This window comes from Cervus canadensis, chromosome 19 (genome assembly GCF_019320065.1).
Source record: "Cervus canadensis isolate Bull #8, Minnesota chromosome 19, ASM1932006v1, whole genome shotgun sequence".
NCBI classification, from domain to species: domain Eukaryota; kingdom Metazoa; phylum Chordata; class Mammalia; order Artiodactyla; family Cervidae; genus Cervus; species Cervus canadensis.
Window position 1 is genome coordinate 28,767,299 of NC_057404.1, and position 23,333 is coordinate 28,790,631.

Genomic DNA, 23,333 nt, shown 5'->3' on the forward strand with positions numbered 1-23,333 from the left:
GACAGTTATATCTAGAAGAATAAAATCAGATCATTTTCTCACACCATATAAAAAATAAGCTCAAATTGATTAAAGACCTAAATCTAAGACCAACACCATAAAACTCCTAGGAGAAAACATAGGCAAAACACAAACTGCAGCAGTATTGTTTTGAATCTATCTCCTAAAGCAAAGGAAACAAAAGCAAAAATAAACAACTGGGGTCTAATTAAACTTAAAAGCATCAGCATAGTGAAGGAAACCATTGAAAAAAATGAAAAGACAACCTATTAAATGGGATAAAATATCTGTAAAAGATATGACCAGTAAGGGGCTAACATCCAAAATATACAAATAGCTCAAACAATTCATTATCAATAAAAGCCAAATCAATTAAAAAATGGGCAAAAAGACCTGAATAGACAGACATTTTGCCAAAGAAGACATACATATGGCTAACAGAAATATGAAAAGATGTTCAACATCACTCATCATTAGAGAAGTGCAAATCAAAACCACAATATGCTACTACCTTGTACTTGTTAGAATGACTATCATGAAAAAGAACACAAACAACAAATGTTGCTGAGGATGTGGAGAAAAGGGAAGCCTTGTATAATGTTGGTGAGAACTAGTACAGCCACTATGAAAACGAGTATAGAGTTTTCTCAAAAAACTAAAAATAGAATTACCGTTATGAACCAGCAATTTCACTTCTAGATATACATATATCCAAAAAATGTAAACACTAATTTGAAAAGATACATGTAGCCCAGTGTTCATAGTGGCACTATTTACTGTAGCCAAAATATGTAAGCCAACTAAGTGTCCTTCGATAGATAAATATGTATACACATTTATATGTGTGTGTGTGTGTGTATACACACATATCCATAAAAAAAAAATGAAATTTTGACATTTGCAACAACGTGGATGAACCTGGATGATATTATGCTTAGTGAAACAAGTCAGATAGAGAAAGACAACTAATATCTTATCACTTAAATGTGAAACCAAAAAACATAAAACAAATGAATAAACAGAACAGAACAGAAACAGGCTTGGAGAAAAAGAGGACATCCCAGTAGCTACCAATGAGAAGAAGGAAGAGATAAGGGGCAAGACAGGTAGGGATAGGGGATTAAGAGGCACAAACTATTACATATAAAATAAATAAGGTACAAGGATACATTGAACAGCACAGGGAATATAGCCAATATTTTATAATAACTTTAAATGAAGTATAACATATAAACATTTTGAATTACTATGTTGTACACCTGAAACTAATATAATACTGCAAATGAACTCTACCTCAAAGAAAAACAGATGCTTAAGAACCTCTAAACAATTAATTTTAACTTCACTATACAAAACAAATACTATTTTACGACTCAATATTGCTTATGAGAAAGCATACTAGTGACTTTTCAGTCTCAAAGGACACTAAGCAAACACAATTTAATTAATATTCCCTACACCTGACCAGCCTCTTGAGAAACCTGTATGCAGGTCAGGAAGCAACAGTTAGAACTGGACATGGAACAACAGACTGGTTCCAAATAGGAAAAGGAGTGCGTCAAGGCTGTATGTTGTCACCCTGCTTATTTAACTTCTATGCAGAGTACATCATGAGAAACGCTGGGCTGGAAGAAGCACAAGCTGGAATCAAGATTGCTGGGAGAAATATCAATCAGCTCAGATATGTAGATGACACCACCCTTATGGCAGAAAGTGAAGAGGAACTAAAGAGCCTCTTGATGAAACTCAAAGAGGACAGTGAAAAAGTTGGCTTAAAGCTCAACATTCAGAAAACTAAGATCATGGTATCTGGTCCCATCACCTCATGGGAAATAGAGGGGGAGACAGTGGAAACAGTGTCAGACTTTATTTTTGGGGGCTCCAAAATCACAGCCGATGGTGACTGCAGCCATGAAATTAAAAGACGCTTACATCTTGGAAGGAAAGTTATGACCAACCTGGATAGCATATTTAAAAGCAGAGACATTACTTTGCCAACAAAAGTCCATCTAGTCAAGGCTATGGTTTTTCCAGTGGTCATGTATGGGATGTGAGAGTTGGACTATAAAGAAAGCTGAGCACCGAAGAACTGATGCTTTTGAACTGTGGTGTTGGAGAAGACTCTTGAGAGTCTCTTGGACTGCAAGGAGATCCAACCAGTCCATCCTAAGGGAGATCAGTCCTGGGTGTTCATTGGAAGGACTGATGCTGAAGCTGAAACTCCAATACTTTGGCCACCTCATGTGAAGAGTTGACTCATTGGAAAAGACCCTGATGCTGGGAGGGATTGGGGACAGGAGGAGAAGGGGACGACAGAGGATGAGATGGCTGGATGGCATCACTGACTCAATGGACATGAGTTTGAGTAAACTCCGTGAGTTTGTGATGGACAGGGAGGCCTGGCGTGCTGCGGTTCATGGGGTCGCAAAGAGTCAGCCACGACTGAGCAACTGAACTGAACTGAATACAGAATTTAATGCCTCAGTCTTACTACTTCGATGGTAGTCAATAACTAGTCGGAAAAGAATTTCTTTGGCCCAAAAGCATCAGGGCTTTTAAATGTTATTTATATATTCACATGCCAATAGTCTTAGAAATTATATTTAATAATAGCATTTCATAATCACTTTAGTATTATTTTAGGGGAGAAGGTAAGGATCTAGAATAAGATAGCAAGGTGAGAGTAATGGAGAAATTGTAAATGTTTAAAATCTGTTAGGTGAAAAATAAAATTGCTTTAATTTCTAGAAGGATTCGGTGTACTGACCCTGACAGAGCTGAAGGAAGCGAGGCTGAAGCGTGGAGGTGATCACACTCTCGGGCAGCTCCCTCAGAAAGAGCTTTAACAGGCTGGCCGCCGCGCACACATCCCCGTCTCGCCCCAGCTCCACGGGCACCCCGCTCTCAAACTTCCATCGAAGTTGTTCCACCACCTTGACATTGCCATTCACCCGGAAAAGGCCTTCCTGGGTGAGTCCTGAAACAGCCAAGATGACACAAAGAAAATAAACAGAGGTCTCTCACCGATACAAACTCTAAATGACAGTAACAAATAAACCTCAGTATAAAATTTCCTGAATAATTATCAAGCCCTGGAAGATTTTCACATTTTATAAAAACATTTTCTTAGAATAATAAGTTTTCCCATTTACTATATATCAACCCCAAACATCATAGATGATTGTTGTGAAAACTGACGTCTAAAAATAAGGTCAGAACACAACACACACAGAACACACACTACTCTACGAAGGAATGTCATTCATATAATCTTCTACAGTATACAACAGAAATTTACTTTGGCTCGAAAAACAACTTATCATTTTGAGAACAACTATTTAAAAAAGAATAACATGTATGTAAGAAACTTCTTAACTGTATGTGATTACCTTTGCAATTACTTGATAAAGAACTATTACTTTTTTAGTAATCAATAAATGCAAACTGTTAGAGACTGTAAAGTAGTTAAGAAAAGATCTTGGCCTTTAGCCTATTGATCTGTGATCATTAGTGTTAGTTGGGGTCAGCAGAGAAGGCTTCACGGAGAAGCCTCTCATTTATCGGGGCCCTCTCCAGGGTTCTATCCCTGTTTCTGTACTCTTAATTCTGTATTCTTTCTCTTAACGAAGGCCACAAAAGGATTAAGCATCACAACCCAAAAAAACTTGATCAATCCCTGACAAAGAGAAACCAATATATGAATTGAGAAGCTGAGAGAGGAGAACAGAGAGGCAGGTGAAAATACGGAGTGTTTAAGTCAAAGAGTAATGGGTTAATAAAATGGAAGAAATGTTAAGTACAGGGTAATGCACGTCAAGACAAAGGGCAAAGACTTTATCATAATTTATCAATGGAGCATTAAATGTGTATTTGACTGTGGGAGACAACATAAACAAGGTTGAAAGAAGACCTAGCTAGCTAAGTAGAGAATGCAGAGGGCAGAGACCTTGTCTTAGGGTGACTACAATCTATGTAAGGCAGTAAGACAGAGACTATGGTGGGAAGGGAGTGAAAAGGAAAGAATAAAGCTGATTTGGGAACTTGGTACATACAAAGAAAACAGAGAAGTGGGGAAGATTGAAAAGTAACTTTAACATTTGCAGACTAGGAATTCAGGAAAAAGTACTGTAAAGAATGAGGTGGGTGGGGGAGGTGGTGGAAGGGTGGCGGCTGGTTTGAGGTAGAGGACAATGATTTCCAGTTCAGTGTGCTGGGTTCAAGGAGACTAAATACTATGAAAGCATGTGAGTCAGATGGTGGAGGAATGTTGAAGGTGTGAGAAACAATCTAAGAAAAGAGTAACCAGTGGGCTCAACTCGCCACTCTCTTTTCGAGAGTCCAATGGTGAATTTCAGCCAAGAACCTAAGCATTGAAGCCTATCTGAATTATTTAGGTGGCAGGTGTTTGTTCTTATCAGCCTTGGTTTCTCTCTCTTTCCTCTAACTGTATTTCTCTTTCTAAAGAAAAAGAAAGCTAATTTCATTTTACTTTGTAATTTGATAAGACATTTATGAATCCTTTAATTCAGCAAAGTACCCTGCAGTATGTTAGGTTTGAAAACAAACAACTAACTATGAGAAAAAAAATTCAACCACCACCAGAATCCTTATGGAATTTGTCATTTGGTAAGATGTTTTTGTACTTCTTCGTATACACATACTATTGGGTTGTGAATTTTAGCTCAATTTTGACAAAAATTTGTGAAACCAGAGATGATATTAAAAATATTTCACAATTGGTATGGCTAGGCCACCATGTAATAGAGGAGACAGCAGGCAGTTTGTGAGCTAGGCAGCTTCTCAACTGGCCCTAGTGACTGACCCTCACCTCTTGGTATCCATGCCATGTGGAATCCCCTCCCCTCCTCGAGTGTGGTCTGGACCTAGTGACTTGCTTCTAAACAAGAGAATGTGATGAGGTCCCAATCTCACTTCTGAGATTAGGTTATAAGACTGTGATGTCTACTTTGCTTGCTCGTGTTCTCTCTGACTGTTCTTGATTGCTCACTGTGATGAATCAGCTGTTGTTTTGTGAGCTCCCTTACCAAAAGGTCCACGTGGCAAGGAAGTGAGGGCAGTTTCTAGACAACAGTCAGTGAGTAACCCAGACCCTCAGGTCAACAGGCCACAAGGAACTGGATCCTGCCAACAACCACGTGAATGAGCTTGGAAGTGAACCTTTACCCACTCAAGTCCTGATATGAATGGTAGCCTCAGCCAACACCATGACTGCAGCCTTAAAAGAGACCCTAAAACAGAAGACATAGCTAAGCTATGCCCGAATTCCTAACCCATAGGAACTGTGGGATAATAAATAGTCCTAATCTACTATGTTTTAGGGTCATCTGTTTTGCACCAACAGATAACTCAGGTGATATGCCATTTGCTTTAATGCTGCAGAGTATCAGTTACTACTGGGAGACTTCAGCTTAATCATTTTTAAAGCTTTCAAGGTCTGTTTCCTCTACAAAGCTTCATTCATAACTTCAGAAACATATTCTGGCATCAAGCAGGTACCACCTAATAAAAGAGAATCCCATTCCTGGTCAAGGCCCAAATTCTGAAGATACATAATTTGACAACATAGTCCTCTATCTACCCAGCTCCAGAGCCTGCTTTTGGCCCAGCAAATGCCCCTGGATCTGATTTCACAGCAATTTTCTAGCTTTGACCTGAGGTTCACTCTCCCAACAAGGTTTTTTGACCCTTCCCTCAAATAAATGTACTTTCAGTTATTCAAAAATAACTAGCCAGCTCCGAGAACTGGCTTTAGTCGTAAATGTTCCTGATCCCTGTGAACCTTAATAAAGGAAAGAGAAGCTACAAATAGAAGTCATCAAAGTCAATGCTTCTCAACTATTTTTTCTTCCCTGATTTCACTTATTTGCAGAACTCTCTTCCCTCAGGAACTTCTCTCACCCAAACAACTTGAAGGACACTTAGTTACTTTTCAATCAGGACATGGCTATTTTACACTCTGGCAAAAAGAATTCATATAGTTTTTTAAAGTCCCTTATGAACTTATAATATATACAATACTCATATGAAGCTTACCAGACTATACTGTCTCTAATGTTTCCTATTATAAATTTTTAGGAAATGATTACAACAGAAACGTTCAGAGGGAGGAGATGTTTAGAAAGCTTTAAAGAGTTACTCTTGTACATTTGAGATTTTGTCACATTTGATTTCATGAGATGTAATCATAATGAAACATCAATTTAATGGATTAGCAATGCCAAAAAATAACGTATACAACACTGACAGCTACAACTGAAGTATTTATTTAAAAATCTAATGAATACATGTATGATCGTATGAATGCATCAACAGAAACTGAACATGCCAGAAGTCAGAATTTTTCTTATTAGCACACTGGCCCAGGCAGTCATATAACAATATGTATGCATATTCTGACATCTGGTGGTAAGTAGAGAATCCTACACTATTTAAATATCCCACAGCATCTTCATGTTAAAGTAGAAGCAATCCAGTAACACAGTCAACAAGATTAGTTATTTTAAAATAACTGATCAGTATAAACATGATATGACTCATAACCTAAAAGATTTTCCTTTGAATGGAAAAATACATGTACATTTTGTGGGATTTTTTTTTAGTTTTTATAAAAACCCAAAGTCTATTTTTGTTGTTCAGTTGCTCAGTTGTGTCTGACTCTTTGCAACCCCATAGACTGCAGCACGCCAGGCTTCCCTGTCTTTCACTATCTCCAGAAGTTTGCTCAAACTCATATCCATTGAGTCGCTGATGCCATCCAACCATCTCATCCTCTGTTGCCCCCTTCTCTTGCCCTCAATCCTTCCCAGCATCAAGGTCTTTTCCAATGAGTTGCCTCTTTGCATTTGGTGGCCAAAGAAAAGTCTATTTAAAAGGTCTTAATAGAGTGCTTGATAAACACTTTCTGTTCTAAAATTCCTCTATAATAGTAAAAGGTTTCCCTCACAGCAAGTTGTTAGATATCCTCATTTACATTAAACAACAAAGTATGACCACAATATCTAAATGCGGTTAATTATACAACCAATCATTCTGAATCCCATATCTGATAGAGTGCCTACTGTCTCACAGGTGCATAATAAATATTTATATATAATATATAAATATTTAATATTTATTTAATATTTAATTTATAATATATGAATATATAAATAAATTTATAAAGCTATAAAACAGTTACACAAAACCAACTCAAGTATCCTGCCCTCAAACTCCATTTTATTTTTGTTGTTTAGTCACTAAGTCATGTCCGATGCTTTTGTGACCCCATGGACTGTAGCCCACTAGGATCCTCTATCCGTGGGATTTCCCAGGCAAGAATACTGGAGTGGGTTGCCATTTCCTTCTCCAGAAGATCTTCTTGACCCAGGGATTGAACCCAAGTCTCCTGCATTGGCAGATGGAATTCTTTACCACTGAGCCACCAGGGAAGCTCCTCAAACTCCACACCACACTTCAAACTTACACAGGCCCTATGCTTTTATTAACATAATAGTTTCAAATACAGAAAGTGGCTTCTGGCTGTCTACAGTGTAATCAACTATATAGTTTTTCAAAATACAGGGCAGGTGCCCGTCAAGACTCTGATTCAGTAGAACCTAGGTACTGTCAATGAATGTGTATTCTGAATACCCTGGTTAAGAATGACTGACTGAAGGACTTCTCTGGTGGTCCAGCGATTAAGACTGTGTTTCCAGTGCAGGGGCCATGTGTTTGATAGCTGACTGATCCCACTAAAACATTTAGTTTTGTATTACCTGAATACACCCTATTAAAGTACAATGAAGGGTACACAAGGGAGAAATAGAAGAAACGCAATCTCTAATTCAAAATTTGCCCAGATTTTCATACACTGATCATGTCAATGTAAACTAGCTCAGCTCCTAAGATTATTAGTGCACATATCTTTTGATCCATAAGCCCACTTCCAGAAGGTTAGTCTACAGGCACATCACTGTGCTTGATACATGTGAAAGGTTGGTCACTGAATCATTGTCTGCAAACATCAAAAGACTGGAACAATTCAATGCCGATCAAGATGTGACACAGTGACACATATACACATAAAGTGTAATAGCATGCAGAGGAATAAAGAATTAAATGAGGAAAGCTCTTTAGGCAAAATGGAACAGTCTCCAAAATATACCATTGAGTGATATCTTTTTTGAGTGATTTTTTTAAAAGAAGATTCATAAACAGTGTGCATGATATGCTAATGTTAAAAAGGAAAAGAAAATACACAAATTTGCTTATATATTCAGATATCTTTGCAAGAAAATAGCAAAAAATAGTATAGTAGTATTGTTTTGGGGAGGGGGAGATGAAAGGTCAGGGGACAGGGTTTGGAAGGAGACACTTTTCACTGTATACCTTTCTAAATTTCAAACCACATAAATTTAGTAGTTATTCAATATTGTTTTAAAAGATTAAAAATAAAAATGATTTCAAATAAAGTGTTAACGCTCAGTTGTGTCCAACTTTTTGTGACCCCATGGACTGTAGCCAGTCAGGCTTCTCTGTACATAGAATTCTCCAGGCAAGAATACTGTTGTGGGATGATATTCCCTTCTCAAGGGGATCTTCCTGACGCAGGGATCAAACCCAGGTCTCCCCCATTGCAGGCAGCTTCTTTACGGTGTGAGCCACCAGGGAAGTCCAATTTTACATAAGAGTAACCTCAAAAGGCTATTATTTAATTATTGTTGGGTAACAGGTCAGAATACTGGTGATGCCATAACAAAAATATTATCTTAGGTGGTCACAGTTTGGCATCCAAATGAGTAATACCAAACAACCCTATTTAAGATATTAAATGAATTATTTAGTGATCATCTTGTATCCAAGTCAGAGATTACAGTTTTACTCAATAGTGAGTGTGTAACTAAGTTCTGTCAAAGCTCTAATTCTGTAACACCTGGCTTCAAGATTTTGTAGGCCAAGGGCCCATCTTCCTGCCATACCATATATAACACCTTTGTGTTCAACCTGCTTAAAGTGTTTGAACAAACCCAGAACTGTTCTCTAAGAATCTCACCCTCCTGCAGCTATCTTCCTCCCAAAACACTAACACCTAGGAGGTAAGAATGCAATGAGTCCCTGGATCTTCAGTTTTCAAAGCAAAATGCTATAATATTTTCTTATCTACATACCAAATAACCTGAGCAAAGGGCTGTTTTTCAATTAACACAAAACACCTGACAGCCTTCTGAGGCCTGAACTGTCTGCCATTCAGTCCCTGTCACAGCACATACACGTTCCTACAGAGGAAGGTGGAACATTTCCCCCAGCCTCCTCCTCAGAAGGGGGAACTGACTTGGAATCACGCCAAGAGTCAGGGGAAGCAAACTGCGCAGAGTACAGAATTTCTCCCAAATCTCAAGTTTTACCTTTAAAATTACCCACAAGTTTTATAATCTACTCTGCAAAGTGTCTTGTTTTAGTATAGAAATGTTTGTTTCAGCGTAGAAAATGAAGATTACAAGCTCTTCCCTCAGAACAGCTTCTTTCCAAATCCCTTAAAGTTTATTGATATTTATTATACAGTTTGGATCACCCATCACCCTGTCCTCATTTGATAAGCATCATTCTCTCAAACTCTTGAGGGTCCCTTGGAGAGCAAGGAGGTCAAACCGTCAATCCTAAAGGAAATCAACCCTGAATATTCACTGAAGGACTGATGCTGAAGCTGAAGCTCCAGTGCTCTGGCCACCTGCAGTAAATAGCTGACTCATTGGAAAAGACCCTGATGCTGGGAAAGATAGATGGCAGGAGGAGAAGGGGGCAACAGAGGATGAGATGGTTGGATGGCATCACCGACTTAATGGACTTGAGTTTGAGCAAACTGTGGGAAACAGGAATGGAAACCTGGCGTGCTACAGTCCATGGGGTCACAAAAATTCAGACAGGGCTAAGCGACTTAAAACAAACATTCTCTCAAGTCATCCAGGTTAAGTCCTATTTTAAATAAAATAATTTAAAAAGCTATAAAACATACTAGCTCTCACTAACAAAGAGAGGATATGATTTTCTTTTTATCATGCAATGTTCTATGGCAGTCTGCAATCATTTTACACAATTTTATCATTCCCAAAGTTAATGCCCCCTCCCAACACCATAGTAGTTTATACACAATACTTTCTTTTGCTATTTCTGCTGAGTTTTGAAAGCAATCAACATATTCAATAAGTTCATGACTGACCTCAAACTGAAAGAGATACTCAAAGTATTCTGTTACATTAAAAACTATTGACTCTCAGAGGGAATGAGTCAAGAGAACTCAGCATTAATATTAAAAGTGTCTTTTAGTACTTAACACTAGGAATCATTCCAAACTAGAAACCTCAATAACTAAAGTGATTTCTCCATGGTGAGCTAAATTAAGTATTTTCCAAATAATGTTAAACAGTCATAAAGCTCTTAACATCCTTTGCTAAGGGCAGGGTATATTATGCCGTAATTCAACATTCTGATTAAGGTGTTTTAGGGAATATTCTAATAATGCATGGTGAGTTCACACTGACACATTCTTTTGTAAAAACAGCAGAGTCACACAACACGACTGGACTCACCATGTAGGGTCAAGTACTCCACGATGCTCCCCACGATGGCTGGAACCCCGTTCTCGGTCAGCCCCTGCCGGTGAAGGTCCTGGAGACTGACTCCAAACAGCTTGGTGTAGGTGGGATTCCGCTGCTCGTGTAGCGGCACCGCGACTATCTTTTTCATGTCTTCTTTCAGCCGAACCGCTGTTTTACTTTGCTTAAAATAGCGTGAGAAGAAAGAGCAGTCAGTTATATTTACCACAGGAGGCTGCATGGTTACTACACAATCACCTGAGGGAAAGGGTAAGTACTCGAGGCTGTAGAGCAGTGGTCTTCACTTATCTTCATGTCAACTCAAACCTAAAGCCCTAACAACTCTCACACGCTGCTCAGGGTCAGGAATGGCGTACCCGGATATCATGATTAAAAGAAATGAAAGATAATGAGAAACCTAAAGCCACAACTTAACCGTAACTAAGAGAGGGAGCAATACACTGCAGTATCTAAGATAGATTACTACAGTAACCGGGGGTGTGACTCACAAGTACCTGGTTAACAGGAAAATAAAACCTTTGTCAGAACACTGAAATCCCATGCAGATCCTGTAATAGTAAGACGTTACTGAAAATGAAAATTTATAGATGTCATCTTAAGGTAGCTTTAATTTGAAGGACTTAGAATATATAAATATGTAGAAGGAACCCTTATTTCTCTGATTTAAGTGTATCTGAAGATCTCGCTGATATATTGGCACATAAAATCAACTCAATTCTCTTTGATGTTCAGAATGCTATAATCTCTGAAATACCAAAGTTTCAGGTAATCACAACTTAGGCAATTTCAACAAAACTGTACATGTTATAAATAAAAATGCAATTTACAGTTCATTCAAGTTATCACAGTGAAAACTTCATATAGGTTTGTTTCTTCCTTTTAATAGAAAAATTGTCCCCAATGAAGTAAAAGATAATTTTTAATATGGTTTAACATAATTGAGGTTTTTTTTTTTAAATAAAGCATGTATCCTATGTAAATGTATGGATCTGTAACTCTAAACACTAAAATGATGGCAAAAAGCAATAAATTTTATTTGAGGACAGGGGAAGCAGATTAGGGGAAATATACCTTTTTGAGAATGAATGAAACTAACCAAAGTGTCAATATTGTAAGTGCAGGTTCATGTAGACCTTACAATCTAAAAAGAGAAACACTATCTCCATCATAGAGATGAGGAAACAAAGATCAAAGAGTTAAGAAGTAATTTGGTAAACATCATGGAGCTGATAAGAGTTTCATCATACTCCAATTCCATGTTCCTCTCCTTAATTTAAATTTATATTAACATTGAAGTAGTTTACATATAATTACAGTAACAAACTATGATAAATACTACATGCAACACATGACAGCTACACAAAGAAAATTCTACAATTGTGATTTTTAGTAGGATTTCTGTAGTTTCAATTTGATTTTGAATCTTACAATCTATAGAATCACACCAACTTTCATGGACATGTCAGCATCTTTCAATAGGTCCTATTTGAAAGCCAGATTTCCCTAGTAAAATTCAGCAAATGTATAAAGTTATACACAAGTTTGAGCAAACTCCAGGAGACAGTGAAGGACTGGGAAGCCTGGCATGCTGCCATTCATGGGATTGCAAAAAGTCAAACACAACTGAGCGACTGAAATGAACTGAACTGAACTGAATATTCTAAATAAGGCATAGTGTTAGCTACTACAGAGTAGTATGGGCAAGAACTGTCACTTCTGTTATCAAGGAAGCTATTAAGTCAAATCTATAACCATCACTATTTTACATCTGTGAGTTTAAAAACCTGTAAGTATCTTTCAAAAGAGCCCATGGAAAATTTCAGTCAATGGGGTCTATCTGGTGAGTAAGCAGCCAAAAAGTAACCTGTAATAATGAAACTTTGAAAGCAGTCTTAAATGTAGCATCAGAAACAGCTGACAATGAGATCAAATCATACACATTTTATCATTTTCTTACAGACACAACATAACACACTGGTTTAGAGCATGGATTGTGGAACCAGACTGTTCTGAATCCCATTCCAATATCATTAGCCGTGCAAACTTGGACAAGTCACTTACACTCAGTTTCCCCATCTAAGAATTGGGCATACCAGGAGTTCCTGGAGTATACGAATAATTGAGCTTGGAAGGAGCTCATATATATGTAAGACTGAGAAGAGTGTCTGGCACACTTAGTAAGTACCAATTGTTACAATCATCATCATTATCATCCTTATTCCAGGAAATTACTCTGATTTCTTCTCAAAACAATTCAGAGATCCTTAAACACTTCTGTATTCAAATGTTTGTGTCAACTAAAGACTGTGGTTGAAAAAGGCACCATGGTCAAGGCTTGTGGTTGGTAGATAGTCTAATGATCTAATTATTCTCCAAGTATCTCAATTTCTTAAAATACACAGGTATGACTTTTGAAAGATAAAATCATTCTGCACATCAGTATTAAAATTTATAAAATTTTTATTAGAAATTCAAAGTTTTCTTAGAAATCCTGTCTACATGTTTAAAACCTAAATTAACATTCTTTCTGCTAACTGTTCTTTATTCTATCTTTTACTAAAGTACAGTCAGTATGTTGCACCTATTAACAGTGTAAATAGGCAATCTTGGCATTACGGCTCAATATTTTCAAGGATGAGACATGTAATTAACCTCACACACTTTGAACTGATTGCAAATTAAGCTAACTGTTTACTCAATATAGACTCCTACTACACAGCAAGTTTATATATAATCAAAGCAATAAAGGAATACTTGATTCATCATTTTTAATTGATAATTTAATTTAGGTTAATACTTTTAAAAAGATACATACTGTTTTTAAAAAAACCCTATGAAACAAAACACCTATATTTTCAGAGACATACAAAGTAGATTAAGCAGAAAAGTAAATCAACAGAAGACAGAAAACTATAAAGTCCAATTTGTGTCTTATTGCTGCTAAAGGCAAATATGGGACAGGAAAGTTATCACAGACATCACACCAGCTCTAGGAGGAGTCTGGGGAGGATCAGTAGGAGCCCAGGAGTGGACATTCTTTAAAATCTCCTACAAATGTGTATTACTTTAAAGATAGAGCACACTCTGGGAGCTGAACAGGGCTCAGCTGCATAGAGGAAAAAGGTACAGAAAATATCTACAGGGACCCCAAGAGGCAGTTATCAGGAAGCACCAGGAAAATTCACTGCCTAATAGTTCATGACCTTGGAGAGCAAGTTTATGAAGAAAAGGCAGTAAAGCTCTCCTGACCAGGCGAGCTTCTGAGAGAAGGCAGAGCAATGGGCAAACAGGAGGGCCACATTCAAGAAAATAGTCCTTTGGTAGCAATACAGGAGGGAGTCTCAGGGTTGAAAACTTGAAAAGCTACCTTGGCCTCTCATCGCTACACCCCACAGGACCCTCTTGATACTGAAGTACAAAAATCCATCTCATTGAAATGTGAGTAAAGAAAAAGGAACATAGTCAGCAACTAAACAGACAGTACTTTTAAAAGAATAAAGGAACATCACAATTTTCTTGAAATAACTCATTAGAAAAATGTTGCCAAGAAACAATAACTGTAACCTAACAAAATAGCAAAAGTTAATAAGGATGCCAAAAAGCACATGCAACAAAGACCAAGAAACTGTATTTCATTAAAGTGAAAAACTTTTATGCATTAAAGATACTATCAGCAGAGTGAAAAGACAATCCACAGAATAGGAAAAAGTATTAGCAAATCATATATCTGATATGTCTAATATCCAAAATATGTTTAAGAACATATGCAGCTCAACACAACAAAACCCATTTCAAAAAATGAATAAACACTTATCAAAAAATGATAAGACAAGTGGCTAATAAGCACAAAAATGCTCAATTTCACTACTCATTAACCATATGCAAATCAGAACCACAATTAGATATACTTCACACCCATCAAGATGAAAAGTGAAAGTGTTAGTCGCTCAGTGGGGTCTTTGCAACTCCATTCATTCCCTTCTCCAGGGGACCCTCCTGACCCAGGGATTAAACCTGGGTCTCCCGCATTGTGGACAGATCCTTTACTGCCTGAGCCACCAGGCAGTCCCCCCATTAAGATAGTTACTATCAAAAAAACCAGAAAATAAAGAGCTAGGTAGGATGTAGAAAAACTGGAACACTTATGCATTGCTGGTGATGATGTAAAATGATATAGCACTATGGAAAACAGAGGTTCCTCAAAAAATTAAATATAGAATTACTGTATGATCCATCAATTACACTTCGAGTATATAACCTAAAATCAGGAACTAAAATAGGTACCTGTAGACCAATGTTCATAATAGCATTATTCACAAGTCAAAAAGTAGAGGTTACAATTCAAAAGCCTATCAAAAGATGAATAAACAAAATGTGGGTGTGTGTATATATATACACACACACATAGATATAAAGGCAAATGTAACTATACTATTTGTGTATTTACCCTGCTTTTGCTTCTTATTCTGGAGGTCTTTCCATATTAGCACATATATTTGCTAATATTACACTATAAAGACACTATAACTGACTTAACCAATCTTATTTACTGATGTTTAGGTTGTTTACAGTTCTTGATATTACAAGTATTTCAGCAATAAGCAATCATGAAAACATTTCTACATAATTGTACAAATACCTATAAGATAAATTCTTAGAGGGACAATTGCTAGATGGACAGGTTTATAAAGCTGTAATTTTTTTAATACTACCTCCAAGAGTTAAAAGAGGAGCTTTTTGCTACTAGATTATATGAAAGCAAAATAAATTCCCCTTTAACTTAAATTACTGTATAAATCATAAATTTTAATAAGTATTGCCACATTGCCCTACAAAAATGCTTTCATGGTTTACAGCTTGATTCATAGCATATGACAGTGCCTGTTTCCCATTTTATCAACCATGAGTACTAAAAAATTTCATGAATTAACTATGAATGAGATTGAGCAATTTTCTTTGTGAATTTGCATTTGTTTCTTGTTTGTGAGCCTCCTAGTCATAAGCTCTGCCTAGTTTTAATTGGGTAGTTTTCTTGTTTCCTACTGATTTGTAGGAATTTTTTTGTATATTAAAATAATTAATCTTGTTTTAGTCATGTGTGTTTTAAATATCTGTTCTAGTTTCCTTCTGGCATTTAACTTACGATATTTGTGTTGCACAGACATTTTTGGTTATTTGGCAGAAAACTTTATCCATCTTTTTCTTCAAGGCTTGTAGCTTGGGTTTCCTTTGAAACATATTCCTTGACCCAAAATTAATCTTTAAATTCACACATGTGTTATTCTAGTATTTTTATGATTTTACTTTGATATTTATATCTTTGATCCATCTCTAGTTGAAAGAGGAAGAAATACAGCAATTATCCTTCTTCTAGTAGCTAGTCATTATTAAACTGTTTTAATTCCTGTTATTTTGATATCTGATATGCTAAACTCTCCCAACTTAGTCTTAAAGGAGTAACTAATAATTCAGAATTGTCATAAAATAAAATCATATAGAATCTTTCCATAAAACACTCATTTTGAATGATAAATTTAAACAAAAATCTCCAAACTGCCTGTTACCTATATGAACTTATATTTAATTATATGACACATAAATAATTGTGTTATGACTTGCTATACTACCCCTTCATCAACTATTGTCATATTCATATTGTCAATTCATCGTTACAGAGAACAACTCAAATATGCTTTCTTATGATTTCTATCTCACAAACTACTGGACACAAGCTTCTCTGAAATTTAGTTTCCCTAGGTCAGCTTTAAGATATGAAACAGAATTAATCAAAGTTATCATTATAGTATAGTCTTCCCTACTTAACTGGCCTAATTCTTTCATGCTAGTTTGCATTTTCCACCACTGTAACTAAAATCTCCCCCAAATCTTCTGCACAGGTATTAACAAATTAAACCCATCCACAGAGCCAACCATTCTTCAAAAAAAACAAACCCTGAAATAACCTAGATACTACTGACTTTACCCACACTGAGGAGATACATTTATCTATCACTCTGTTATTGACCTATTTTGTTTGACTTCTGATTCTGAAGGGCAAACATGAAAATTCTCCTTGCAACACAATTCAAAATGTGAAGACAGACACATCTTTGTTTGACTATTAATCTAGTCTTCTTCAGCACTTGGCTTAGTGTTTAAAAAAACAAAATTAAATGTTTAATCCTGTTTGAAATTTGATCTAAATCCAATAATATAAATAGTCCCTTCAGATTATAGAGTTCCTTTTATATTATTTAAAGCAGATAATGATAGTATTAAGGAAACCACCTTAAGGCAAGCAGACAGCCATGTAACAAAGATAATATTTTATGATGCTGTACTGTTCACAATGTATTTTCACATTAGTGTTTGTTTGGTTTCTCACAACAATCCAGTTCAACTACTGGTACTCCCTTGTGACAGATGGAAAGTGAGAGGTTAAACATCTTGCTCAGGGCCATGTTGGGCAAGCCAGGAAGTGGCTGAGCCAAGACTCAAAGCCATGTCTCCAGCCTTTCAAATCCTGCCTCATTCCAATGCATGATGAGCTTTCCCAAACCACAGAACAGTAAGTCATCAAATGATGAGGTGTATTAGTTGTTTCTGATGCAAGCAACTGAAATTCCAGCTTGAACTAGCTAAAATAAAAATGACATTTACTAACACATTAAAATAGTACTAAGGAGTTGAGAGGAATGGAAGCCTAACTTGGTAGATGCAATGGCTCATGCCATTTATTGACCATTTATTGATCAATTAACTAAAAGCAGATCTTTAGGCTGCCCTCTCTCTTCATATCTGCCAGCAGCACTTGGTGTACTTAACTCATTGTTTACATTGAGTAGGGAGTGGGAGACAGACTGCTACCCTAATCACGGAACATATGTCCTTCTCTTTGTTTGGTTTGAGCAATTTAGGTTACAGCCAGGGAGACTGTTTGTTTACACATGTCCCAACTATCTTTGCATTGAGGTGGGAACATGTGACTAGTTCAAAGCAATGAATCATGAGAAGAGTAATGAGTCACTTCCAGAGTGAGGCAGATAAAAATATGTGTGCCTCCTCCATTTCTTTCCCTGATATAACTTAGGGGATACATGCTAATATGCTAAGATAATAAATAGATCACAGAATGGAGGAAGCCTCCATACCAGAGCCACCAGATGGGACAGAGATTCTGACAACGTGCATGAGACTCTAAGTAATCCACAAATTAATTTTCATGCCCCAAGCTACTGAGATTTCAAGGTTTATCTACTGGAACATGCAGTGCTAATTACCTTGATTGAAGCAGATTACATGCCCACCTGAGGGAAAGCTATGCACTGACCAGACTGAACATCATCTGAGATGGAATGGATGGGTGGGATCTTTTGACTACATGTAACTTCACAGTAAGAATTCCTGAGATATTCAATTGGAGACTCGAACAGTTATAAGTACAAAACATTAAAAAAAAAAAAAAGTACAAAACATTTATAATTGTCCTGCTAATTCTTGTTAATAGAAAACTCTGCATTTACACAAAAAAACACCACCAAGAAGCCAGATGCTTTTGCAGATACACTCTCAGATGCTTGAAGATCTTCAAAAATAAAATATACCCAGGGAACTGCAAAACCTAGGCCATGACTGATCTGTCCTGTGCAAATGTTTCTTGAACAACTACTACTGCCCAGTCCTGAGCAAAAAGCAAGTAATGCAAATAAGACATGACCCCTTCTGTCCAAACTGTTGCCTACTGTGCTGTGGTGCTGCGCTTAGCTGCTCAGCTGTGTCCAGCTCTTTGGGACCCCCACGGACTGTAGCCCACCAGGTTCCTCTGTTTGCGAGGATTCTCCAGGCCAGAATACTGGAATGGGTTGCTATGCCCTCCTCCAGGGGATTTTCCCAACCCAGGGATCAAACCCAGGTCTCCTGCATTGCAGGAGGATTCTTTACCATCCGAGCCACCAGGATTGCCTACTAGATGACAGAAATTATGCTAAGAAGTTAAACAGACAGTCAAATAGTCCCCAAAATCTACTATCAAGGTAGCATACTGCTCAATGTCTGCGATCAGAGTATAGTAACATAACCAATATTTAAACTCAGGTACGCCAGGCTCCCAACAAAGCCCATGCTTTTCAAAAATCTCAAATAAAGCTTAAAAAAATTAAGAAATTCATTACGGCATTTAAGAAACCTAAATGTAGTCTGCATGGGAGGAAATTGGTACCAAATAATCAAACTAGAAACTACCAAGAGGCTACCTCTGATGGTCTACCTCTGCTCTTACATAATATTTGTTTGCTGTATTATTTAGGAAGATTTGGTTCAGCTAAATTGAGAACAAGAGAAACTGTAAGGAGAACAGATAGAAAACTAAGTGTTGACAGTACATAAGGACATAGGATAACTTGGTAGACATATTCTACATAGAAAAAAGATGAAGGTGATTAAGAAGGGATGGGAGAACCAGGTTGAGCACCTGACATTGATGAGACACCAAATATCTATGTCTTTACTAAGTTGCCCATTGATTTTACCCATTCTGGCCCCATGTGCTTTCTGCCTGCGATATGCACATAAAAATTCATAGCTGTGCAGTGGTGTCTTAGCAAGTTACAATTACACCTAGGCACACTTGCCCCTGACGACAGAGCAAGTTGTGCTGTCTCCAGATACACTCCATCCACTGAGCCAGCTCACACTCAATCTTGGTCTTCAAAAATGTAACATAATCAAAGAAGGTTGATATGGTCAAGAAGGCAAGAAAGACAGGAAAGATGAACATTATGTACCACAGGATTTGGGGAGTGTGGTCTTTTGGTCCCATTTAAACACTTTCCAAGTAGGTAAACCTACCTCATCTTTTCCCCCTTGCTTTGTGCTGTGTCTTAGGCTGGTGCAATAAATCTACAAGAGTATCCTGATTTGGTCCGCGAGCCTTTTTGTACTGTGGCCTGTCTGCGCTGTGTGTATAATAAGCTAGCTGATAGCACCAGATGGGGAAGCTACAGGAGTGGATGTGCCCACATTAAGGACAAAGGTGATAAAGCCTGGGATACCCCTCAAACTGCAGCCAGTACCACCAAGAGTTGGGGCTAAGTCAGGACAGAGTGATAGCTGGGGCCTGACAATACCAAGAGAACTGAACCCCAAATTCACCAGTCACTGACTTGGTTCCTAAACTCACTCACACAGCTGAATAGTCAAGAGTATAAGAACCTATACATAGGCACTCAAGGCCCCCCCTTTATTCATCCATTAAAAGATCCACCCCCCAGTCTCAGCCCACTTATCCTCAAAATGACCACATGGCACCTTGGACAGAACTGGAAGGGCAGGGAATCTGAAAGATTCAGGATTTACCTAGTTCTGTTGACTTGTCATCCAAAAGTGTATTAGAAACTAAGTTAACGCCAGTTGGCAAGTATGTTTCCTGTTCTGCCCGGGGGTGATTTCTGACGAAAAGTAAGTATGTCACAGTAAAGAATCAACCTCTTCTATGTAATTTAAGTAAGGGTATGAGTCCATTACAGTTTTACTAACAGCACTAGCAATTTGGAAAACAGAAAAAAATCAAAAGGAAACGAGAACGAGAAAGTCAATAGAACTAGGAATTTAAAATCTTTAAACCTGTCTTCCCACTTCAAGAATTCATGCACACACACCCATACACACACTTTACAAACATTTGGTACTCAATTATTTTGTCTGAAGAACAACAATCTTCAGTAACAGGACACTGAGCAGTTACTACACATATGTCTAAGTAGCAAAGTTCCAAACTGTTAAGTTTATGAGCCCACATGCACTCATTCATGGTTACTTAAAGAGTTCTCACTTCTCTGTCAGAAACACAAAGTGTTTTGATCTTCAATGGCCTTTTTTCCAGAAATACTATGCTTCGATTCCTAAAAATGTGCTTCCTCCTATAATAAAATTGGGACACAGCACAATCAAAGACCAAACTAAAGTTAAAGAGTAGGAATGATTAAGAATTATTTCTCCTGGGAGTGAATAATCTCTTAAATTGTATGATTTCTATATCAACCTTAAATGAAATTTTGTATATATTTTGGATATAAATTAAGGAAAAATATGGACTTTCATACATGGGTTAGTCTGCATTTCAGTCAAGGTAAAAAGCAATATATGCGACTAAGAGCAAGTAGCAAAGATCCAATCAAACAATCAGATGTCTGCAAATGTCAGGACTAACAGGTCAATCTGCTGCTTTACTCTACACATTTCCAGCTCTAAAGTCTTTCTTTCATAAAGCTGGAAAAATGCAGACCTGTGTCTGTAGTCAAATATAAGTTCAGTTTTTTCCACAAAGAAAAATAAGATCTTGAAGGAAACTCTTTTTTGGAGTGATAAAAAGATTACCAGCTGCACACCTAGATGCTACAGACATCCAAGCATCGGGGCTGAAAGGGAAAGAGTTAGGAAGACAGGAACACAGGATGCTGAAAAGTTCTGAGCTGAAAACCAGGGACTTATCCTACAGTTCTACTAAGAAAATTCAATCCGTGGGGCTAGTGCACCATCTGGTGGCCATTCTGGGCCTACGTGTCAAAAATTTCCCAGATGTTTCTAGATATTTTAGGATGCCACCAGAACTACAACAAAAATACAGTTCATTCTGACACTTCACAGGATCTGATCAAAATGTGATGAAACACTAGAGAGCAGTTAAGGATGATAATACAGAATAAGATATTTCTCATTTAGTAAATCTCCAGGACAAATAAAATGCCCCTTGGAATACAGTACCAATTTGAGACTGATTTTCTGTGTATTAATTAAAAAGATTTAATTACAGCATTCTGTAATTTATGTAATTGTAGATATATTGGGTTATTGCAAAAGATTACATGTAAGCACCAAGAGAACTGCTTTTTTTGAAAATTCATGAATTTCAGCCCTAGAAATACACACCTTTCTCCATGGATTTTATATCAGTGTTATTTATTACTGCTACTATATTATAACCAGAAATTTGTATGGTTGGTTGAGGATTTTCACACGTTTATCAACTTAGTTCTTTCACCATCACTTTTAGCAACCATGCGAAAACAAAAATTCTAGAATTACTAAATGAAAACAAAAAGTGAAATAGAAAAATGGTACATACATTCTTGGAAGCAAAGAAATTGACGGTTATTTTAATTCTTTTAATTTGCTCTCAATCTAGGCACAAGATACTTCGAATAACTACAATTTAACTCATACTTAACTCAGAACAAGAAAGTCTAAAACGCTGGAGAGTGATCTACATACAGTATGTAAGTTTACTTAACTGGGTAAACTCAGCACACATCTTCCTTCATGTGGAAAAGGAAAGCGGACAAAATACGGAATACCACCCCCCAATACTGCTGAATGTCCATGTGAATAGTTAGGAATTTAACTTCACAAATCTCCCCACACCTCCTAAGAAGGAAACGCAGTCGCACAGACATCTCCTCCAAACCAGCAGGGCAGAGGCCTCTCCCGGGCCCTGGCAGCGCCCACGAGACAGAGGCGGCCTTTACTCACACAGATGGCAAGAGCTCCAGCCCCCATCGCGCCTGGCAGATCTGACGAAGCCTGGATGAAACGATCGAAACGCCACCACAACACTAAAGTTCCATTCGGTCGATAATGCTCTGATGTAAAACGCAGCTCCAGATCCAGAGGCCCCACGGAGAGCCCAGGGCAGCTCCTAACATTTTCGGAAGTGTGGGTTTGCTTCTGATTTGGCTAAACCCACATGGCTGGGAGGGCTGCCTGGAGTTGAAATCTGATCCACAGCTTCCAGGACTGGTGCACGGACCGGGTCACGTGACCCGGGTCTTAAGTCGCTGACATCTTTTGCTTGAACCTGACTTGTTAGATGCCACACACAGGCTTCTTCAGTTCAGAAAACACCAATTACCTTAACAGGTGATGTTCATTCATTAATGGACTTAATTAAGTGCAGAGAGCAAAGGCACATTTGCTTCCATCGATACTCATCTCTAAGAAAAATTCACCTATTTACACTCAGGTTTAAATCTGAAGGCATATTCCTCACTTTTCTAAGGCAGAATCAGTTAAATGTTATCGAATTTTCTTCCTTCCACCTTTATTCTGTCAGCATTGTTCCAAATGAAAACGCTCTACTTTAACTGTTACACACTGCTTCTAACTAGTTTCATATTATCTTACATACATTGGTGATAAACATAGACAACATGTTTCTAGACAACCACAATTCAACATATGTGATTTACGGTCTGGAAAATGAGCCTCTAGCTGCCTTTGCAGAATTTTCTACCCCACATGCCGTGTCATTAGAAAATCTCATTTGACAATTTCCAAATATTTGAGCGGATAGGTAAAATATCCATTTCATACAAGCCAGAAGCAAACAGTACTTTTTTTAAAATTACTGCTTTTCTGTCAAACCTTTTTAACTGGCACATTTAAGAGAATGGTAACAAATATTACATGGGAAGTTTCACTTGACCCAACTTTAAAAGACTTAAATTGTCCCCAACTACAGAACATATTAATATTTAATCTTAAGGGGAAGAGGTGGGAGGAAAAGGGAAAAATGAAATCAGGTCCCATTATAACACTTTTCTCCAAATATAGTATTCTTTGTCTAACTGCAGCCAACCAAGAGTACCTACAGAGAAGCCAAGATAGCAAATCGTACTAAGCAATCCACAAGACTTGACCGAATAGGTTTTATTTCCATAGGTGCAC

General features: G+C 37.5%; 1 protein-coding gene across 1 annotated transcript in view; it reads right to left on the reverse strand.

Annotated features, from left to right (window-relative positions):
• The window catches only part of FAM13A (family with sequence similarity 13 member A), a 316,062-nt gene extending 293,704 nt beyond the window's left edge, over positions 1 to 22,358 (reverse strand). The window contains exons 1-3 of the mRNA XM_043438910.1: positions 22,140 to 22,358; positions 10,587 to 10,776; positions 2,768 to 2,977 (exon numbers count right to left, since the gene is read on the reverse strand). Coding sequence (XP_043294845.1) covers positions 2,768 to 2,977; positions 10,587 to 10,776; positions 22,140 to 22,166 — 427 coding nt within the window. The 5' untranslated portion in view covers positions 22,167 to 22,358. The remainder of the gene's footprint in view (positions 1 to 2,767; positions 2,978 to 10,586; positions 10,777 to 22,139) is intronic.
• Positions 22,359 to 23,333: the final 975 nt, after the last annotated feature.